Genomic DNA, 15,213 nt, shown 5'->3' with positions numbered 1-15,213 from the left:
CGAGCAGGAGGAGCCAAAACAAAAGCCTGAAGCAGACTGAGACAGGATGTGCTCTGGAAAAACTGCTGTGGGGAACAGGAAGTAGGAGACGCATAAAGAAGGAGAGAGTGAGAGAGAATAATGTTTGTTTGAAAGCAACAGCCTTGACAGAAGCTTCCTGCTGCTCAAACTCATTCATTAGGTGAAGGAGTATGTGCTCATATTCTTTTGTTTTCTGATTGTACATTGTTTATTTAGCCTGCTTAATGTACCAAAAGTGAACAGGAAAATATGTGTGAGGGAATTTTGTTTTTATGCACCAAATAATTATATAATGACTAAATAAATGTACTAGTGGAAATTAGAGGCTCCACTACAGCACATAATTTTAAGACGGAGCTAAAGCTAGTTTTACAACTTTTATTTTTTCATGATTTTTGTGTTTTTACTTATTATGTTACTTCCTTTTATTTTGCTCACTTACATCCTTATATGTCACTTTATTGAATTATTGCTGCTTTTAGTGTTTCATGTGTGAATTTATATTTGTTATAATCTACTATAAACACATATGTATACTGTATCCCCCATAGAGGATGTATAAAACAAAGACATGGTTTGTGCAAGAAGTTATTTGTTATTTTATTTTTTTTACTCCTTCAATATGTTAAACTCAAAGAAATACAAACTGTACACTGAAATTTGCATAATGAAGTTTTTTTTTGTTTTTCTTGTTTTGATTTTCTTTCCCTCGTAGAGGATGTTTTAACTTATTTTCACTTACAAAATCAACAAAACACATAATTTGATCAGGGTTATTCAAGGTTTTGCATGAAAGGTGAGTGAAGTTGAATTGAGTTTGGAAAAAGGTCGGTACAGTGTAGTGGGTAACACCTCTGCCTTCTACGCTGCAGACTGGGGTTCAATCCCCTGCTTGGGCAAGGACCCTACACTATACCGATAAAGTCCTTGGGCATGACTCCTAACACTATCTTTGTCTACCTGTGTAAAAGATGTAAGAGGAAATGGAAGAGAAAGATGACAGGCTGAGCTCAATAGCATCCTCTTTTTTCACCTCCAGCAGGCAGTCGCCAGCCTTCAGGTGACCATCTTGGATAGCTGCTCCACGAGGGAGGATGTTCTTCACATAGATGGGGGCGGAGCCTCCGATGGGGACATCACGTGATGTAATACTGAAGCCCAGCCCCTCAGGACCTGCAGAGAGGAACAAAACACACAAAAACATTAACACAACATTGCCAATGTGCACCACTGTTCAAAGTGTGCAATCAATGTTTCAAAACTACAAACCAATTGCAGATAAATGTATGAAATGATCCTGATATGCCAGTGCTGACACCCAGAGACTGAGTAAGCTGCATAACATCGGGAATGAAAGTATAACAAAATTAATATCCAGTATGATTTTGTTTAAATAGCGAAATCTCAAATCAAATCTTAAAGGCAGGTAACTGCTTATTGCTTCCAAAATTCTGTTGTGTCTTTTGGTATCTTTCAGTATCTAGCTTATAATAATCACATAAAAAAAATATATATATATTAATAACAGTACAAAAAGTATTTGACTTTTTTCCATTCTAGAATCCATTTTAAGTGTTTTGCTTTGTCACTTATGGCATGCATGGTCCCTATGTCTCAAAATGTAATTATTATTCTCAAAAAGGACCAAAAGTAAGAAAAAATTTCAACAGTTCTCTGTATCATTTGGTGAAAACTGTGCTGTGTCTTGCTTTTCAAATCCGATACCATCACTGTCAATATACTGCTTCTCTAAAGCTCTCTCACAGGGCCATGACTTTCGTTCTAAATCCAACACTGTTAAAGGCATTATTTACTGGCCACAGTGAAATTACAGCCCATTCAAAAGCAGAAAAACTACTGTATCTAATAACCAATCACAGGCCATTAGAAACGCTATTTCAAATCCTTCATTTAGGGTCAAGAAAAAACAAGTGCATATACTCCAGTAGGGCGTGACTGCCCATATGTGCATTTATAAATCAAAACATACAGCATTCTAAACATACGGCCAAACTGCAAACCCTAATTAAATGCTTGAGGCCCGTCTGTGAGCAGGGTAGTGCCAAATTTAGCTCAATCCACAACTGTGGAACAGGCCTTATAAATGTAGCGGGATGGTTACAGTATATATTTAAGTCTCTATGCCAACTCCAAAAGGTCTAGCACAGGGAGTGTTAGCCACTCATTATGAGGCCAAGGTAATGCGACCTCTTTTGCATCTTTCCCCTCAAACTCAGCCTTTGATGGGGCTTGATGCACTGATGTATCAGGCAAATTGAGCTTTACGGCTTGCCACAGACGCTACTAAATCCCAGGGAAATGTTGTTAAGGGTTCAGGCGTAGGGTCTCTAAAGCAATTTGCTCGCCGTCCACAAAACGACCTTTTTGGGAGCGGCAAATGAATATAAATGGGCTGACAGTGAAGCTGGAGAGAGAAGAGAGCTCTGGTCAGAGAAGCGAGTGGACGGCAGCACTGACCTTATCATCACAGCAGCCTTGCATTACTCAGAGCGCAGACAAGGAAGCGAGACGATGCAAAGAGCGATAGGTGGGCCACAAAACGTGCATCTTCATTTCAAGTCACATTTATTGCCATCAGGTCAGCCTTGTTGGCTAGTTTGGCCACTCTGAAAGCAATGCTCTTAGACTTCTCAGCCCAGGGGGAGAGTAAGTGTATGCCACTAAAACAGAGTGAGCTGCTTCTGATGCATTTTTGCTGTTTGCCAAGCTATTAATTGTCCAAAGTTGGAATTCACCATTAAATCAGTGTCATTTTATTCAACTGTAAGTTGTGTATATCAAAATATCCTGAACTGAAGCCAAATTTTAACTAGGTTAGCTTAGTGGTGATCTGTCTTTTTTGTATAGTTTTGAAGTATTCTGCTAAGCTACTCGGCTAAAAGGCTAAGCTATTATCTACTAAATGCTGCAACAGGAGTCACTAACTTAAGCTTAGTGAGCCATACAATGAGCAATGCTGATCTATGGTAATTACTTATCAACTATACTGTCTCACATTTGATCATTTTTTTTTAAATACAGGGACACAAGATATTAGTTTTGCTTCAACTTCATTCTCTAGGATATACAGCTTTCACCATTAACTATGGAATCCTCTACCGTGACATACACTCCTGCGCAAATGTGAGAGACCACCCTTCATTTATTTTGTTTCCAGTCAAAATGGCCATCAGGTAATGCATCAGGAAAAAAGCAGAACACATGCATTCAACAGAAAATTACAAGGAAGCCTCAGCAGCAAAACGCAGTATCATTTTTTCAGTACTTAATGTGTCCACCTTTCATCTTTATTACATCTTCCTTTTTTCAGGGAGACTTGCTTTCAGTTTTCGAAAAAAATTTGCAGGCATATTTTTTGACACCTCCAAAGTTCAGTCTTAGATGTTTTCTTCTGTAATTTCTGCTTCACACGTTCCACGTAATCCAAAACACATTCAATGATGTTGAGCTCTGGACTTTGAGGTGGTCAGTTCATTGTTCTAAGAACACCAGCAGCTTCTTTCTTTGATCTGCTAATTTTCTTTCGACATTTTGTCTATTTCCTTTTCTCAGTAATGGCACGTCCTTCGCACTGAACTGGACAAAAACACCTATGGATTTCTTAAAATTTGAAGCAAGAGTATCTTGTTGGTCAACCAGGTCTTGCACGGTTGTCCAGTTTTCTCTATATCTTCTAATGGAAAAGTCCAGGTTTGGAAAGTCCTCTTTTTCTCCCACATATTTTCCCTTGACTGCCCTGTCTTATGCAAGTGGATCTTATATCTAATCTCCTCAGAAATGTCTTCTAGAAAACTAATAACTTTGCTGTTTGAATTAGAAACTTAAATAAATGAAGCGTGGTGTCTGACTTCTGCACAGCACTGTATGTCACGGCCACATCTAAAATTTTGTATTATTTATTTTGGTTGTTTTCTTTTTCCTACAAATTACTTGAAAAGTGAAGCTGAATAGAACAGAAATGTCATAATCATTTTCTGCATCAGAAACAATTTATTTTTTATGAAACAGTAACTCCAGATTTTTGAACAGTGCTGTACTTCTAGACTTCCAGCTGCAGCAGGGAAAAGATCTCCTTTAATAATGACCTGAGAGGTTATTACACATAATCTGATGTCCTTTATCCAACTCTTAGGATATTAGGAGAGTCCCCCACTAATGCTGTTCAATCAGGTAATTAGAGAACTGCATCCGTAACAGCCGGCCGCTAATTAATCACTGATGTCTACTGTTCTTTTTTTCCCCTTTTTTCTTCCCGGTAATGTGAATGAAAAATAATGGGGAAAAAAAAAAATGTTTTCCCTTTTTGAATTAGGCAAAAAGTCCCAGTTCCAAAAAGCTAATTAACTAGTGGCCATAAGGCAGCATGGCCTCTTAAAACTGAGGTGAAAATGGAAAGAGTGTTTTGGATAGTCCATTATTTGATTAGGCCACTTGGACTAATAGAGACAGAAGAGGGAGAAAAAGAAGAGAGTGAGCAAGCTATAGAGAGAAAGAGCAAGAGATTGGGCTCTGGCCATTAGAAATCCTATTTTAAGATGAAAAAATAATTAAAGATAAATCATCCAAGTGAGCCAGGCCTCAGCCGAGAGTGGAAGAGGCCCAAACTGGCCCCAAACATCGCTGTCCAGCAGCCAGCCAGGGAAAAATAGATACAAAACCAATCTGAGGGATCTGTACAAGCCAAGCATCTTAGTCCATAAAACTGGAATTCAAAACAAACTCTGAAACCGAGCTCTGACACAAGGAAAAAAAATATCTACGTTAATTCGCCCAGAATCCTGAAAGCTGTGCAGCCAGTACCGCTGTAAATAAAGACCCCGGGCTGGCAGGGAAATCTGCTGGAGCTGAACCAGGTCAGGCCTGGTAGGTCGTGCGGTTTATCCTGTACACGCCGGGTCAATCTCACTATCACCGCAGTAAACTGTGTGTAAATGCAGCTGTTGGTCATGGTGCTTGTTTATGGAGTGCCAGAGTGTGATGGCTCCTTCAGAGGTTGCTCAGATTAGCCTGTAACACGTACTGGAGCTGCCTCCATCACCTCCTGCCAGCCCTTCTTACCATGTGCCAGCTCCCTTATGTGTTTAACACTGAGTATTCTGCTGTACTGTCTGAATTTGGTTTGCTCTGGATCCTTACTAGAGCTATACATTATATAGTTTGTTAATCATTATCATAATAATGGACTTTGCATGAGAGATATTGCAGAGGGCTACAATATGCAAATGAGCCTCCAATCGTAATGGAATTTTTCCCTCCTGTGTGCTCACAATCATAGTTTCAGATGAGTTTGTGTGGGTGTTTTGATCCAGGTGTTCATGTATTCCAAATGTACATGATTTTGGTCAAAAATAGGCCCAGCCAATCTTTAACCATGTCACACTATCGATTCCAAATGCATCTCTAACACACATAGCAAATCACAATATGTAGGTATATTTCTAATACTATACAATACTTTTGTGATACTAATGTCTGTCCAACCTCTGTTTCTTTGATTTCAAGTCTTAATTGCTTTTTAATGTGTTGTACAGAGCTTTGGTCGACATTTGTTGTTTCTGAATACACTTTATAAATAAATTTGACTTGACTTGATGAAGTCTCATGCCAGAGAACCAGCAGTTAGCATCTGCTGCATCAGGAATAGACAAGCCAGCAGGCACAGCGCCATACGCTCATATTTTGCCATCTCTCTGTCTCTGTCTCTCTCTCTCTCTGTGTCTCTCTTTCTGAATAACTAGAAGGAAAAGAAAAAGCTATGAAGTTATGCATGCTTGAGTTCCAGAGCAGTGCTAGCTGAAATCACACAAAGATCTGCTTGCTTTCATAAGTAGCAAGTCAAGCCTGCAAACTCGAGACTATAACAGAGCATACAGAGAGAGAAAAACTAAGAAACGTGATTTTGCCATTATCCCCATTTTTAGAAGGCAGAAATAACAAAAATACTTTGGGTCACTTGTACGTATGCACTCTCGCCTTCTCTCTCACACACTGTTTGGGGCTAAAATTATTATTTGTAAAAATACTGTTAATAAAAGAGCATGTTTCACAATTACTTAAGACATTGTTTATATCTTGCAATTCTCTTTGCGAAAACTGCAAAACTAAAGGAAAACTGTCAAAAGTACTGCCTTCAGAATAATACCAAGCCATGTACATTTATCTCACTGTTGGAATGCCAATACATACCTTACAGGTGTTTTGGGCAAAAAGAGTTTCATAAGTGGACAGTAAGATGTATAGCGATCAGATTTTCTGATTGGAGAAAGGGTACCACACAGGGCCTTTTTTTATTGGCCGGTTTTTATTGGCCTAATCCAGAACTCATAGCAGTTGGGCTACAGAAACACAAGAAACACCCAGTCACATTTCCAGTAACCTGGCTCACATTATTTACCTTATAAAATTGCAGCACAGATCTGCCAAAATAAACATTTCAAAAAAATAACAACAATCGGCTGACTGCCAGTATCGTGTTTTGAGCAAAAATCTGACACTAGGTGCATCCCTAGTACCACATGTATATACAACATCAGTGCCTTGCTGCATTTCTTTTCAGACAAAAATATCTCACGACCTTGTTCATGTATATGTAAGAGCTGTTACGAATGTTTAGACTACACAGACTGCAAAAGCAATGGAAGAGCAGATGAAAAAAGAAGCTACATAGCTGCTTTCATCTCTGCTGTGATGACGCAGTTGGTAAGACTGTCCTTCATTGCTATTGGGAGGTTTGTACGCTGACACTTCAAATGTTTTGTGGTTATTTGTGATGGGCTCACTGTGGGTCTCACTGTTGGTTGGATCACCAAATGCCAAGTACCAGTGAGACCACAGACACACTATAGCGCATGCACACACACCCCAACACAAGAGGAAGTGTCTTTCCAAATGATCCTACAGTCCAGTGCATTTTAAACATGCAGGGCAAATTCATATTTAAATCTAATAGCTCCTTCCCGCCTGCAGCTGCTTTTTCAATTTCAGCAGCCCACCTTTGCACCTTCTGAACATTTCGCTAACCCCCTGGGATGGGTTGTCACAGGTTTGTTGGTTGAAGTCAGGGGTTTAATTGTTTCTCTGCTTCCCTTCTCTCTTACTGTACAAACTTATAAGGAGCAGTACATCCTTCTGGTTGACAAAGAACAAATTTGTCTCTTTCATCTAAACAAGCTGGAAACAGTGATTACAGCATAAGACGGAAGGGGATAGAAAGGGAGACATTGGTGTGTGTTGTAAAATATTTTAGAAGTTTCTGTTTGAAACTTGCCATAAATGAAGGTCAGAAACATCTCTGGCTGAGCAGCAACAGATAACAGTGTATACATGTGTGTGTGTGTGTGTGTGTGTGTTTGTGCGTGTGTGTTTGTGAAAGAGTAGAAAGTTGTACTCTCTTGCTAATGCTGACTCTCCGGTAGACGCTTGCAGTTCTCAGGCAGTGTGAAATGCCCAGATAGAGCTGCCATGCAGAACCAACAGGATTTGAAGCAGCAGGTAAGGCTGGCAGGAAGTGCTAAAGTCCACACTCGCTCACAATGGCAGCTATAGGGCTTTGAAGTGCTAACTGTATTAGTTACACAGAGCCAGTCACCACACTGACACAGATACCATCAGCTATTAAAAACAGCTGAAATCGGAGAAGATTTCAGAGGAACTGCTTCTATAAGGAGGGGGGATGAAAACCTATTACCGTTCAAAAGCTTGGAATCAACCTTTGGTTATTAACCATTTCCATTATTTATATATAAAAGTAACTTTTACAGGGCTGATTCAAATATTAAAATAAGGTATTTTTAGTTATTTTAATTATGTTCAATATCTCAAAAATATTGGGAACGAGAAGTTATTTAATGACAAATGATTCAAGTTACAGGTAATTTTTCAAGTAATCTGCCTCAAGATTTGATCTCCGCTTGTGATGCATGAGGCACTGTGGATATTAATTTTAGGTATACAGTTATACAGCTTTCTCAGTCATTTGGAATCATATATAGCTTATTCCAATATTCTGGACACATCTAAAAGTCCTTCATTTCTATTTACAGCTCCCTGGCTACTACTAATGATTTAAAACCTATGGAGTTACACAGGGCTAGCATATTATACTCATTCAATACATTTATCTACAGTCATTTGGTTTTATATCACTGATTCCAACATTTTAAAACAAAGATTCTACATTTTTGAATAGTCTAATACAGCAAAACCATCATATCATTATTTCTGATTTATTCTGCCAAGCACTCTCTTCTCTTACCTTTTCTCAGCTGCACGTTGAACTTGCGGCCAATCTTTTTAGAGAAGCCAGTGGAAGTGGTGGGTGTAGCTGTCTTGAGGGGTTGCGCTGGCCCCTCAAGTGGGGATTTGGCTGGTGGGGTGATGCCAACTGCTGGTAAGGTGGAATGAGCTTTACTCTGCTCTGGGTGGACAGGAAGTGGCTGGTGATTGAAATTAGGGTGTGGTCCAGTCTTGGACATTCTCTGAGGGCTGTAGTCAATGCTTCCCACGACCAAACTCCCCCGGTCCCCAGGTTTGGGGTCAGGCGTTAGATGGCTGGGTGCAGGCCCAGGTTTGGGGTCCGGGGTGAGCCCACTGGGCCCAGGACCTGGACCAGGACTTGGACCAGACTGTAAGCCAAACTCATTTTGAGAGAGTTGCTCATACAGGGGTTTCTTCACAGCTGGCACCACGTGAAACAGGATGAGTGGGGAACGCATGGCCTGCCTGAACAAGTTCTGTGCTCTGGAAGAGAGAAAAAACAAACACACACATTTTAAATATTTCATTTGGTAGGAAAAAAATGCAATTTAATCAAAGGGATCCATGGGGGTGTCACAGTTACTCAATTAAACTACATAACTCAAAAAGTCAAAAAGTTAAAAGTGACCACAAGGGGGCACTTTTAGCACTAAAGTGGCTTTTGCGTGCATCGATGGAAAGGAAGAAAACCACACCAGTAATTGTTTGTGACTACAACCATAAGCAGTGTAAGCAGTCAGAAGTATTCAATGAAGGAAACACTGAAACTGTGAAAATGCACCATTCAAAGTAAATGATATGTTGCTTTAACTTTCAAATATTCATGTTTAAGCAAAAAAATTATAAGTATTGTAGAACCAAGAGTGGGAAGTAAATGTCCACTGCCCCTAACTTTTAAGTGACCCTTATTAGTCCCACAATGGGGAAATTTCACCTCTGCATTTTGACCCATTCATGCAGTGAAACACCACATACACACTAGTGAATACACATACTAGGGGGCAGTGAGCACACTTGCCCAGAGCGGTGGGCAGCCCTACCCACTGCGCCAAAGGAAGCAGTTGGGGGTTAGGTGCCTTGCTCAAGGGCACTTTAGTCACATATTGTCGGCAGGGGGCAGTGAGCACACTTGCCCGGAGCGGTGGGCAGCCCTACCCACTGCGCCAAAGGGAGCAATCGGGGGTTAGGTGCCTTGCTCAAGGGCACTTTATTCACATACTGTCGGCTCAGGGGATCAAACCGGCGACCTTCCGGTCACAAGGCTGGTTCCCTAACCTCCAGCCCATGACTGCCCCCTTGTTGCCAACATGACACTGACAACCCCACACAGGCACTAGCGGAAATCAGCATTATCATGGCGGTGTAACTAAAACAAGAAAAAAAACTTAACAGATAAATAAAAAAATGTATAAAGTGAGGATTTTTGCTTTAAACACTGCTACATAATAATACTGATGTCATCATATTATATAAGATGATATATAATATAATATTATAAGGCATCCTATTGGAATCCTTAAAGGGTCTGCATAGTTTTCAATCAAATTTTCATTATTTGGCTGTTTCTGTAGTGACAGCCCCAGATCCAAATATAAACACAGCATGTAACAGAGCATTAGAGTTCATTAATGCACAGCTGCTATTCTATTTGATGGGTAAAGAAAGTATTATCCACAGTGTTCCCCGTAAAAGCTGAAAGGAAGCAGCACTTTGTAAGTTGTTTTGGTCTTTGCCTTTACTAAGACCTGAAAGATACAGAGTATGTAGTGATGTAGTAAAGATAAAGTGAAGGAAAAATAGTCATGTGAGTAATGGCACTCACACATATAGAGAGAGAAATACCCATGTGCGCATAAGCACACGTGAACACATGCGTGTGCGCGCGCACACACACACACACACACACACACGAGACAGAGAAAAGGTAATTGAATTATTTGATGGACATTTATGACATGCTATATTCCTCTCGTAGTGGAGACACTTGTCCTCAGTAGTAGGATATTTAAGAGGCAGACACACATAAAGGTCAGAAGATCAGCATGGCTAATCGCTGGCTAATTGCACTTCTGCAGCTGGAAACAGGGCTAATTCACAGATTACATTATCTACCATTAACATAATCGCAAAGCCTTGGGGAGGAAGCAGGGATATGCATTAGAGCCCAGGACCAGGATATGTGTCCACATGCACAGCGTGCAAAGTTCGGGAACCTGTCACTGGGGCCAACAAAACTAATCAAATGAAATCTAACTACCAAAGAGGAGGGGGAAAAATGTTCTTTCAGTTGAAGGAAAATAAAACAGAAATTTAGCAAATAAATAAACGAATAAATAAATTTTACTCTAAAAGTGATGAAATGTGAAACGAAATAGAGATATCATGTGAAACATGAGTCACCAAAAAAGGATCTGATCTATTGCCGTAAAAGAAGTCTCAATCATTGGTAGCAATAATAAAAGCATGGTTTCATATTAATTACTTTCCACTGAAAGCTCATTGAAATATGTGGAGAAAATGTGGTAAGTAAAAGTTATTTTATAATGATATGAGTTTGACGAAAAGTTATTGTGTATATAGTCTTGTTTTGTGAAAAACAAAACGACCTGAGAATTTTTGCCATGTTTTGTCATTTTTTGACACTGAATTAAACAGAAAAACTCAGCAGCACATACACAAAGCAGTCAGTGCAGAATAAAGCTTATATGTAAATGCAATTCATTACATAACTAGCTAAATAATTAATCGCATTGAAATAGTAAAGCAAAATGACTGATAAATCACACTATTAAGGGTTAATAGGAGAGGAGGGAATGTTTGTAATTTGAAGCCTTCTCCATAGAACAAGAACACAAAGGCATTTGAGAAAGAAAAGCGATTGTAAAAATCCCTTCACATGTTTGTGTGTTTGTGGAGGGAATAAACAGCTTCTGCTGCTGTAATAAACTCTTCATTTAAATCACTCTCTGCATCTAGAGAGTCAGCCAGCCTCATTGAAGGACCCCTCTTCATTCTTATGCTAATTCACCCCTCCAAAATCAAGCAAACAACAGTGTGTGTGCGCATCTGCGTGTATGCGTGTGTGTGTGTCTGTTAACGAGCAGAGCGGTGGCACGCAGCTAATCACGCAGCTCCCCGCCTCTGATTGAATAATAAACGACTCCATCAATGCATCATTACATTGAGTTAGATTAAGCAGCACTAAATATTTATCCATGCAAAACAATCCAATAAGATTAGAATATCTCTTTGAATTATAACTCCACATGCTACCCAGTCGGGAGGAGAGATGGGGAGAGGGAAAGCGAGAGAGACAAAGAGACAAAGCGAGAGAGATGGAATTAGATTATTTTTCTCATCTGCCGTATATCAGCATCTGATCTCTGTGAGGAGAATGAAGGGTATGCTGAGGCCACAGCATCACTACCGTGTGGACTAAGTTGGCAACGATTACTTCACAAAGACTATAAGTCGTAGACAACGTTCAATAAGGGGGAAAGAAAAAGCTGAAATACTGATGTGTTTTTATTTAAAGGAATACTTCATCATTTTTTTAACCTGCTGCGTCATTCCGAAAGTTTGAGGTACACTAACAGGAAAGTGTAGGAGGATGCCTCGTACAGTCGTGCTGCATCATAAAACTTCTAAAAATGCTGGAAACAATGCGAATCTTCAATAATAGTGACATTAAGACAGGTAAAAGTACACCAAAGAAGGCAAAACAGCACAGTTAGTTGCTTAATTGAATAATAATCGACAAGTTAACTGATTAGGCCTATTTAAAAATAAAAAGGTCACAGTCTTTTAGTCGTAGTCATAGTCTAGTCTATGAACTATGAACCCTTCAGCTTGGACGTCAACTAAAAAATGGGGAAAGTAATCTAGCTATGTGTAAATCCCTCTTTAAGAAAAACTGAAACACAAAATTAGTTGCATATCACTGCTGTCGAAACAAAACCTCGTATCACCATTATTTTTCAATTTTTGAAATAATTTGAAAGCGCCTGCTGCTCTTTACATTGTTTGCAAATTTCATGATGAATGGACCAAAAGAAATGGCCTAAAAAGTCTGGTTCCACTGACTTACATTAAAAGTAAAAGTATATTTTTTCCTTCTCCTGTAAAGTTATTATATTGGAGATATGAGGTTTTGTTCCAACGACAGCCATATAGTAGATCACAAATAAAACAGCATTACCGCCTGAAACTTCAAGCCTTGTAGCAATATCCTTCTAAACGTCTCATTTCAGTTACACTGCTCTCTTTCCTCCACCTCATGGATGTGTATCTCCTCACCCATTTTTGTTGAAAAAGAAACCGGCCGTCTGTCAAAAAAGGCACAGCGTATCACGTCTCAAGGTTTTCTGATGCTCATGGCTGGTGTAGACAACTGCCATGATAATCACTGATTATAATGAAGTGTGCTAGTTTTGTTGTTGCTGCTCGCTCATTGCACTCTAATGGTGCTAGAACAAGGTGCTGGGCTACTACTGCCCTTCGATCACTGTCTCGTTCAGTTCTGCGAACAGACAGAGTAAAAGATGAAGAGGATGAAGGATTATAGAATGACTATCCTTAAAACAGCATCTTCTAAATGACCAGACTGGAAATGGAATGTTGCCAGAATTAAACTGTGAGTTCTCGATTAGATCTTCAGTGAGGGAAAAAATCTGACCTATTTAAAATTACAATCAACTCTTGAGACACCAAGAAAATTAACTTGTAGGGTTGGATTTGTGTTAGTGTCTCTCATGCTGAATGTAAATTAGGATTACACTGCATTAGAGTCCAGATCACTTTCAGTGCCTCATGATACATCTGTTCCGTCTCTTGCTCTCAGGTCTTTGCTTTATCCTTACTTTAATGCCAATGATGCCATTATGCTTGGACTCGCCTTCTTCTCTAGCCACGTTTCTTATGTCTGACTTTCTTAAAATGTTAATAATGGTCACATAGTGAAATTATTAACGCATTTGTGTGTCATTTTTGCATGTAAATTTGTGAAGTATTTATATCCATGACTGTGTTTCCACATTTGCATATATGCATAGGTACGTGTGTGTGTGTGTGTGTGTGTGTGTGTGTGCACGTGTAAGAGAGGGAGAGAGAGTAAGACTTGTTAAAGTCGGGGAAAAAAGAAGTCAGTCAGGGTGTCCGCATGTATTCACTGCTCTTTGGGAAATGAGGCCCAGCAGCAAATCAATAGCAAAGAGGCAGGTGGGGAACCCGCAGAGAGGAGTGTATAAGTGTGTGTGTGTTTATGATTCACTCGTCCAATCTGTTGAGATTACTGAGCGTTAACATGGCAGAATGAGTTATACACAGACCAGACATATCATCTCACACATCAATCTGGCATTAAAGGGGAATTCCACAGATTTTTCTACATTTTTGTATAATTACTTAGCTGAAAACCAGTCATTCTGAGTGGCTTGATGTGAAATTGTGCATTGTAGAGAAAATGTATGGAGCCCGCTGATGAGCCCCAGCCATTTAAGGGGTTAAAAATCAGCTATTTTTCTCTCATTGCATACAGTATCTTCTTTTTACCTGATACACAACTGGGAGTGTTGTGGTGCAGAAAATATACCAAAGCCTTGTTATACTGTGTTACAATATAAGACAACATTCATGTTCACAGAGTTCTTATGAAGAGATATTATAATGCATCATAAAACCTCATATTATAAAGTTGTTTACTCTTATTTTATGAAGTGTTATGCATGTACTTATAGCTACTCATATGAAATTACACAAGCTTATGCCAGGCATTATAAGGTATTGCGCATGTCATATAATGCTTTATAAATGCATCATGAATACAGGATTCATAGGACGTGAAGTGACCAAAACAAAAACAGTGAGAAATATAGAAAGTAAGAGAAAAAGAAGAACAGAGAGAGTTCAGCCAAAGACCTAAGACAAAAACATCCCTGAGACTGACAGCTGGATTGAAGAGATGTGAAGCCCTGAAAGAAAATGCTGGATGGGGTTAGAGAGAACAGCCAGAGAGACTAAAAGAAGCGGAGGGGGTTAAAGGGAACAGCTGTAGGAGAGTAGATGGAGAGCTGTCCTGGATCTCTCTGGATTGAAGGCTTACTGTTCAAAGCGGATGTTGCGCAGGTCGTGGTTATTAATGCGGACGATGCAGTCGTTTTCCTGGAAGAGCGTTTCCCGCTCTGCCTTTCCGCCCTTCTCCAGCCGCTTCACCAGCAGACCCAGCGTCCTGCACAGGGATGGGCAGCGTTAGGATTTTAACCACACTATAACTCTTTTCCAAACTGCTTATTACCACACCAGAGTGGGGATTACACAAAAAATACAGACATTCAGTCAAATTATGTCAAAAACTGAAAAACGTCAAAAACTGAGATACAAGGTTTTCTTCCGACAACAGTGATAAGCTACATTTATGTAAAGCTGGCATAGGCTTCTGTTTCTGAGTTTCTGACATTAATTAGATGTTCTACACTCTTGCACTTTTCATGCCTTACTACACCATGGTAGAGGAAGCTAGCAACTTGATGGCTAGCCTGCCAGCTAGATAATTTCGTTAGCTAATGTCAGTGAATGGCAAGTCTCATATTCAAGCATTAAGATGACTTACTATAAGCAATTTATAAGAAGCACCACACACTTTTGGCTTTACCGTCTTTGAATGGGTTATAGTCTCAATTAAGGGGGTTAGACCCCTTCATCCCTTGTGTGGTGTTCGGGTCAGTGGGACCCATTTTCAATGTTTACCAAAAGAAAAGATGATGCGATTGATTATTATTTCAACCTCAGATTCCTTGGCCTTTGCTCATTTTCTGTGAAGAACATATAAAATAAGACATTTTCACACTTCACACTGTTCACCCCTACACATATATATTACACATGTGGTGTTGGGGTGAACCAGCAGGGAATAAAAGT

At 39.7% G+C, this 15,213-nt stretch overlaps 1 protein-coding gene across 2 annotated transcripts in view; it reads right to left on the bottom strand.

The window, feature by feature from the left end:
- pard3aa (par-3 family cell polarity regulator alpha, a) overlaps positions 1 to 15,213 on the bottom strand; it is a 505,838-nt gene that overhangs the window by 248,980 nt on the left and 241,645 nt on the right. For both annotated transcript variants that reach the window (XM_036582761.1, XM_036582769.1), the window contains exons 8-10: positions 14,399 to 14,524; positions 8,297 to 8,781; positions 1,055 to 1,194 (exon numbers count right to left, since the gene is read on the bottom strand). In XM_036582761.1, the coding sequence (XP_036438654.1) occupies positions 1,055 to 1,194; positions 8,297 to 8,781; positions 14,399 to 14,524 (751 nt within the window). The remainder of the gene's footprint in view (positions 1 to 1,054; positions 1,195 to 8,296; positions 8,782 to 14,398; positions 14,525 to 15,213) is intronic.

The sequence above is a fragment of the Colossoma macropomum genome, unplaced genomic scaffold, assembly GCF_904425465.1.
Source record: "Colossoma macropomum unplaced genomic scaffold, Colossoma_macropomum, whole genome shotgun sequence".
NCBI classification, from domain to species: Eukaryota; Metazoa; Chordata; class Actinopteri; order Characiformes; family Serrasalmidae; genus Colossoma; species Colossoma macropomum.
Note: the sequence above shows the minus strand (reverse complement) of the source record. Positions and strands in the feature narration are given on the sequence as shown.